General features: G+C 32.7%; 2 protein-coding genes across 6 annotated transcripts; both read left to right on the forward strand.

Annotated features, from left to right (window-relative positions):
- The first annotated feature begins 197 nt into the window (after positions 1-197).
- Phm (Peptidylglycine-alpha-hydroxylating monooxygenase) lies at positions 198-3,181 on the forward strand. The gene is made up of 8 exons (XM_089261404.1): positions 198-550; positions 1,587-1,644; positions 1,719-1,806; positions 1,862-1,934; positions 2,014-2,146; positions 2,212-2,260; positions 2,314-2,652; positions 2,792-3,181. Exons 1-8 carry the CDS (start codon positions 374-376, stop codon positions 2,958-2,960), a joined length of 1,086 nt encoding a protein of 361 aa, XP_089117530.1. The 5' UTR covers positions 198-373; the 3' UTR covers positions 2,961-3,181.
- Positions 3,182-3,444: 263 nt separating this feature from the next.
- Positions 3,445-7,515, forward strand: LOC149091073 (oxysterol-binding protein-related protein 2). 5 transcript variants are annotated; one of them, XM_089261402.1, is made up of 10 exons: positions 3,446-3,624; positions 4,356-4,508; positions 4,558-4,662; positions 4,723-4,943; positions 5,085-5,343; positions 6,080-6,277; positions 6,341-6,548; positions 6,612-6,737; positions 7,042-7,259; positions 7,330-7,515. In XM_089261402.1, the coding sequence occupies exons 3-10, from the start codon at positions 4,628-4,630 to the stop codon at positions 7,430-7,432; spliced, it is 1,368 nt and encodes a 455-aa protein (XP_089117528.1). In that variant the 5' UTR covers positions 3,446-3,624; positions 4,356-4,508; positions 4,558-4,627; the 3' UTR covers positions 7,433-7,515. The 5 variants fall into 5 exon arrangements, 4 of the variants coding, with proteins under 4 accessions (XP_089117528.1, XP_089117527.1, XP_089117529.1 ...); XM_089261401.1 differs by having other exon boundaries at positions 3,447-3,624; positions 4,582-4,662; XM_089261403.1 differs by having other exon boundaries at positions 3,447-3,624; positions 4,421-4,508; positions 4,582-4,662.
- Positions 7,516-7,770: the final 255 nt, after the last annotated feature.

Consider the following 7,770-nt stretch of genomic DNA (forward strand, 5'->3'; position numbering starts at 1 on the left):
ATGTGTTCACTACAATAGCTCATAGAATAGTTCTAATAAGTCTGAGCAATTTATATCAGCAATTTTTTCGCATATATAAATTAACGCAAGTTTGTTCTGTAATCTGTAGGATATTTTGTAATCTTGGATGTGCCTAGGACAACATAATTATGGGATATCGATAGCTTTTTTGAGCAGCATCCTAATCGAAAGCGGATCATCGCTATAAGAATACGCAAAAAGTACGTGGCATCTCATCTCTAGTTGAGAACATTGTATACTGCGAAAAACGACCAAGTATTTTAAAAAACATATGTCTCAGTAAATGAGAGCAAGCATTCATTTGCTCAAGAACTTGAATCTCTCCGCAACGTAAATAAATATTCATGTTGAAATGACACTTTACAAATGTGTTTCCTACATACTTCTGTGGAATATCATAACAGCCTTTGCGCTGGTGGATCGTCAATTGCACACGTATTCAGAAGATGGAAGGAATTATGGCAAAGATAAAACCGAGAGCCTCACTGGCTCATTTCCATTCCTCATGCCATCGGTTTCTCCAAAAACTGTAAGCAGTAAAACAGTTGATGTTGTAAATATGTATGTGTAGTTGCATTCAAAACAATTATTATCAATGCTGCGCGCGTATATTTTGTGTATGTATGTATGTATGTGTATAGATAAGAGTTTTGTCTGTCGGAGCATAAATGAAAATCGATTTTTGAAAATAAATCTAAAATGCCATTTGTTTGTTTTGAATTGTTGCAAAACGTTACCATATGGGTGGAAATCCCCTAGCTTGTTTGTTGGCATATTCTCTTATCAGTGTAGATAACATATTGACACTGATGAAATGGCATTCAACAGTTTATTACGACTTCAATATGGGAAAAATCATTTAAATAAAAAACACTATTCGACTTTGAGGCAATTTATAAATAATAGTACATCTAATTCCATTGGTAAAATACGATTAATAACAAAAAATTGTATGCATATGTATGTATTTATTGTCCTCAGTTTCCTTGCACAATTTTGTTCATGTTATCCAAGGCCTACATCATCAGGTGTCTGTAATACACAAAACTTCCTGCCTTTAAACGAATTGATTTATTTCATGCTGAGTTCCAAGTTCCAGTTAATTAGTGCTCATTATCATTATCATTATCATCATCATTATTAATAAATACAATGCTTCTATAGTCTACTCAGATTTTGCATTAATAAATGAAAGCAAGACTTTTATCAGGAAATGTGTTTTTTTAAATTACAGATGTTTTTACCTGTATTAACAGGTGTCATGACTTGTAGTTATTTCATAGGTTTATTTTATTATATTTATTTTTGAATGTGTTAGTATAAGTTCACTTATTATTCTTTGTGTAGCATATACGAGATGTGTAAATGTATTATTACAACCAAAGAGATTTGCAGAGATTTGAGTTGGGAAACTTTATTAAAAATTAATATAAGGAAAATAAAATTTAAAAAATGGTTTAGTGAACAAGTTTGTTGCTCAAACGCGCTAACAACTTTTAAAAATAAATAAATATGAAGCACATATATAATTAATTAGCAAATATAATGAAATCATTATTTTATAGCCGGATCTGTATCTATGCACCCCTATCAAAGTCGACCCAACAACGTCATACTATATTGGTACGTTAGTATTATAAATATAATGCAGTTCCATTGAGTTTTTATAAAAAAATCATTTGTATATATTATTAAAGTTGGCTACAAGCCAAACGCAACTATGAACACGGCACATCATATGCTGCTTTATGGATGCGGTGAACCGGGAAGCACAAGACTTACTTGGTAAGTATGTTGGTCAACAAATGTGAACCAAATCTTAAACATTTTATTCCTTCAGGAACTGTGGAGAAATGTCAAAGTCAACTGAGGAAGAGACTGGAAGTCCTTGTGGACCTCAGTCACACTCGCAGGTAAAAAGTTACATAATTCCTTATTACCAATCCATCAAGATCAGATTTATTATTTTACGTATTATTTTTTTCATATTAGATCTTATATGCCTGGGCAAGAGATGCGCCTAGACTGGATCTACCGCCTGGTGTCGGATTTAAAGTGGGCAAGAATTCGCAAACAAAATATTTGGTGTTGCAGGTGCATTACGCGCACGTAGATCAATTCAAAGGTAAGATTAGAAAATGAATATGTGCATTACATTTCTTTATAATAAATGTACACTATTTCACTTAGATGGCTCCACAGATGATTCGGGCATCTTTCTACAGTATACGGAAAAACCGTAAGTTATTGTATTCTTATCTGTTGTTTTATTTAAATTCATTTCATTTACAGTCTCACAAAATTGGCCGGTACTTTGCTGCTGGGTACTGATGGCGTTATTCCTCCCATGAAGACGGAACACATGGAGGCCGCCTGTGAGATAACTGAGAATAAAACAATTCATCCTTTCGCATATCGCACGCATACCCATGGTTTGGGTAAAGTTGTTGCTGGATATAGGGTTCGCTCTAATGCACGAGGCGTTCAAGAGTGGACGCTGCTTGGAAAGAGAGATCCGTTGACACCGCAAATGTTTTATAATGTCGAGGACAGTTCGCCAATCGTAACGGGTGACTTTGTCGCCGCCCGATGTACTATGAAAAGCACACGGCACCGTAATACAGAAATTGGGTAAGATTACTCATATACACTATATATCATATAATTTATGTGGGACTATGTAGTGCCATTGCAGCCTAAAATAGAATTAATTAAAATACTTGTTTATGCCTAATTAATGTGTTTATTTTCTGTAATGTTTTATTTACAGTCCGACAAATGAAGACGAAATGTGCAATTTTTACCTTATGTACTACGTTGACCATGGCGAACCTCTCGATATGAAATATTGCTTTAGCCAAGGTCCCCCTTATTACTACTGGGCCAATCCTGATACCGGACTACATAACATTCCTGATAAAGATGCCAGCATCTTGTAAATTGATAGCACTCGCTCTCTATCTCTATCCAGTATATCATAAACTACAAAGTGTACATTTAATTTTCTGGATTAGTTTTAATGTTATCTGTCGATTTATGTTTTGTACATTTAGATGTTGAACGTCATATTGTTAAACACTAAATCAACTTATATTTAATTTTAGCATTATAACAATATTGAATGTACGACATAAAATATACACGTGTACCTATATGACGATATATGATTTTTAATGGGTGTGACGGTTTTTTAGGAGGGCAATTACTGATTGAATGAAATACGACTATATATGTAGATATATTTTGTTTGTGTCTTTTATATCATTTTTCAAATTCTTATTATAAAACTAATTCATATATTTTTAGTTTCTTTTATATTCATCTTTTAATCACTGCGTTCTCAATATTTACTGGAAATCAAACTGGTAAAAGTTCGTATTGTTCGATAAATTTGAAGCATCTCTAAGCTACTTCAATGTATCGCCTAGAACTGCGCAAAGTCAGTTTTTGCATCGTGAGTCGATTTAATTAAGTAGCTCCCATAAAAAAAAGACATCACAACAGCTACAATTGAAGTAGCGAAAATGTTTACAAAGTTTTCAATTTTCGTTTAATCTAATCAGACAAGAAACATAAAAGTGAAAATTGTTTTTTAATATTTATGTATGTATTTTTCGAATTTAAATATTGGATTTACGTTTTACCAGAAAAAAAGCTTATACAATTTTCTGTACATCATATAATTTATTAAGTGTGAAAAAGAAAATAATTTTGTTTAATTAAACAATAAAAAGAGCTTCATGCATATTTACATACATCTTTTGTTTATTATTCCATATTTTTTATTGTATTTTTCCTGCTGTGCCTAGCATTCAATAACAAAGCAACGAAATATTGATTTGTCGAGTAAACGAACTCATGCTGACGTCCTTTTTATTTTTGTATGACGCTTTATATATGTATTTCTGTGCTTTCTGTATATGTATATTTGTTGTGGCTAAATAATATTTATTATAAATTAAAACTGGCTAATAGGTTATCTCAATATATCCTTGGGATTTATAGAAGTATTTTTTATGTCAATCATATCTATAAAGAGGCTTTAAATGGACTAAAGATTATTAATTATATTTATTGTTTCGCTTACTTCTTTACCAAAAAGATGCTAAAGACTTTAATAACTGCTTAGATTTTATAGCTGTTTTTCTGTTATGTATGTTATGTTTCATCTATCTTTTTATCTGCACTTTAAGGTCCTTACTGTATTCCATGAAAGTTAAAGCCAGTGCTATTATTTCTTGATTTTTCTTATATATATAATTTATTTGAGACCGAATTATAGCAAAACAAACAACTCAAAATTAGCTCTATTTGAATTTTTGTTTTCTATAAAGCTATAAAGCACATAAGCATTCTTCTATGCATTCTTCCTGCCCTTTTTACTCGGATAATCTCAAAGGAAGAGCAACTTGAGATCACAGAAACAAACTACAGATTTAGCTGCGTGTTTTTATTGCATGCGTTTTCCCACCTATATATAATCGATGGTTAGTGGTTAGCATTTAATTAACTTATACAGTTAATAATGGTAATCAGATCTATTTCTATATATCTTCTCAGCTGCCTTAATTTTGAGTCCCTACAGCAATTGTCTACATCAAGCAAGATGGCAGAAAGTGCGGATAATGAATATATTCTCCGGTAAGCAATTGGATAACACTGAGTATGTGAACGATCCAATAATATAAGTCGTTTTTTAAGTCGCGAACTTCCAGCGCCAATGTTGTCAAGAAAAAAGATCAGTGTTTGGTCGGTCCTCAAGAACTGTATTGGAAAGGACCTAAGCAAGATTACCATGCCAGTTGAGCTGAATGAACCATTAAGCTTCCTGCAACGAATCTGTGAATATATGGAATATGCCAATGTCTTGACCTATGCTGCCCACCAAGATAATCCAGTGGATCGCATGAAATATGTGGCAGGTAAATAAAATTCAGAAATAAAATAGATTATATTGGAGTTAAGACTCTGACAGAGATGTAAGACTATGCAACTCTTAATTTTTTGTTAAATACTTAAATGGCATATCTAAATAATTCAAAAACTTCTTTTTCACACATCAGCATTTGCTGTTTCGGCTTTGGCTTCCAACTTGGACCGACTGGGCAAGCCATTCAATCCGATCCTTGGCGAAACCTATGAGCTGCAACGAGAAAATTATCGCATTGTCTGCGAGCAGGTCTCGCACCATCCACCGATATCTGCATTTCATGCAGAGTCCAAAGATTTTAATTTTTACGGTTCGATAAATCCGAAAATTAAATTCAGTGGAAAAAATGTTGAGATACGTCCAACTGGAGTTGTTACTGTTGAGTTTCCTAAGTGAGTATATAGAGTTTTCTAAGAAACCTTAAACTTTAAGACTTTTAAAAACTAAGAATAATACAGATAAATATGTAAGACGTGCGCTAACTTGAGTCAAATTTAAAAGAAAAATCAAAGAAATGCGTCAAGTTACCCAAGGGATAACGCTGTCAAATGATCTATGAACAGATGTGATCTAGACTGTCCATTGGGAGTGTGTCAACTGAACGGAATCAAAGTACAAGAAGCAATGAACTATTTAAAGCTAAGTGACAAATCACTTTGGCATCTCTGCATGGTTTATTTCTTTTATTGAAATTCATGATAAATTGGAAATAGTCTGCACCGCTGGATATCAACAAACATCGCACAGTATTTGGTGATCTATATGAAATACCATTATCGATCCAGAAAAATCCTGAAAGTTTTAAGCCTGCTTTTAATATATATAAAATAGTTTTCCTCTTTCTTACGAATATTTCTTAAACATATATTTACAAGTTTTTTGTAACCATGAATTGATATAATTTACTAAAAAACAAATTTAGACAGATAAAATTTTGTATTCGCGACAATTTATAAAAATTCAATAATCCCATAGGAAATTTGAATTGTTTGTAGTAATCAATAATCATCAAGCAAGCAGTTTAAATAATTTTTTTCCGAATTTCTCAACAAGCTAAATACTTTTGATATTTATTTTTTAAAATATTTATACTTATATTTATAATATTTGCATATACATCTTTCACAGATGGAACGAAACCTATACATGGAGCAATGTCAATTGTTGTGTGCACAATATTATTGTCGGAAAACTTTGGATTGAGCAATATGGAACCATAGAAATCACAAACCATGCCACTGGACATTTGGCAACTTTAACCTTCAAATCATCAGGTCTCTCAGACAAAGATCTCTACAGGGTAGAAGGATTTATCAAGGATGCGAAGTAAGTAATAACAGCTTTAGAAGAAAATATGTTTATAATTCTATACAAATATTTTCATTACAGTCAGCAAAAACTTCTTTTTCTTTATGGCAAATGGACAAAGTTCTTGAAGTGCTGCTCGATGGAAGACTATGAGGAGCACATGCAGCAAGAGAAGAAAATCGAGGAAGAGAAACATTGTAATTCTACACATCATGCTGCTCAAGGCAAAATGTTTTCCAAATTAAATAGTTTTAAATTGGATTCCTTTCGCAGTTTATCTCTACAGGAGGTAAGGGCCAATTGGTAAATTAAGAAATTGGATGTAATTTATTAAATTTATACTAATGCTTAGGACAAGGAGTTCACACCTAATGAAACCAACGATGGGCTGCCCAGAAGTGATTCGGACATTAGTCTGAATTTGCCCAATTCTATATTACTATGGAGGTGTAAGCCAAGGCCTGCCAATAGCAGCGAGGTAACCAGACTTGAGCCTTTTTAATTTTAACTCTAATGCTTGTTGTAATTATGAAATTGTTTATATTTTACTAAATATTCGAAGAATTTTCATGTATAATATGTAAGGTTAAAAGAAAATTCCAATTATGTACTGTAAATTTATGTAAAATTTCCTCTGAATTTCAGTTTCTCTAAAACCTAATTCAATATATTTACCTCATAATTAATTTTCCAATCATTTTGTGAAGCAGCACCTGAACCTCAGCGATTGTAATATACTAATCCTCGTTAAAAATTACTTCATATTCCATGCATTTTTTTAGTATTATCATTTCACTAACTTCGCTCTGCAATTGAATGTAATGGAGTCTAATATGAAACCACCAGATACCCTTTGCCCCACCGACGCACGACTACGGCCGGATATATTGTGTTTGGAGCAGGGCGATCTAGATGGAGCATCAAGGGAGAAGGCGCGTTTGGAAAAACAGCAGAGGGACTATAGAAAACAAGAAAAAAACTCGGATGAGTTTGGGCCAAGGTAAACTATTTAGTATATCTGTCATATAAAAGTTCAATTTTATTTTAATGCGCATACATATATTTCTCAGATGGTTCAAAAAGGCCTACAACCCGTACACAAAGAGTGAGGCTTGGATCTATAATGGCAATTATTGGGATCGCAACTACAAGAATGTTAACTCTATTTTTTAAAGGCAAATGTATATAGTACCTATTGTAGCCGTTATTATGTATCGTACAAAATAAAGTTAATGTGAGTTATTTAGTAGAATCAATGTTACACGGAGTTTATTTATTATGTTACAAATTTGTTGAACTTGTTCGCTAAATGCATAAATATGTGTATATGTTAAAAACAGACAACGAAAAAATGATTGTCAGAATTATACTACTCAGGACATGCACCTGCTAATTTACGATACACACCTGGCAGGTGCCGAGGCAGTTTTACGCCATTTCATAGCTTATTTTATTAAACAGATCGTTGATTTCCTCCTACTTAGCCAACTGTCAGTCGGCGATAAATGCAT

The sequence above is a fragment of the Drosophila navojoa genome, chromosome 5 (genome assembly GCF_054131105.1).
Source record: "Drosophila navojoa isolate 15081-1374.11 chromosome 5, UAZ_NAV_1.0, whole genome shotgun sequence".
NCBI classification, from domain to species: domain Eukaryota; kingdom Metazoa; phylum Arthropoda; class Insecta; order Diptera; family Drosophilidae; genus Drosophila; species Drosophila navojoa.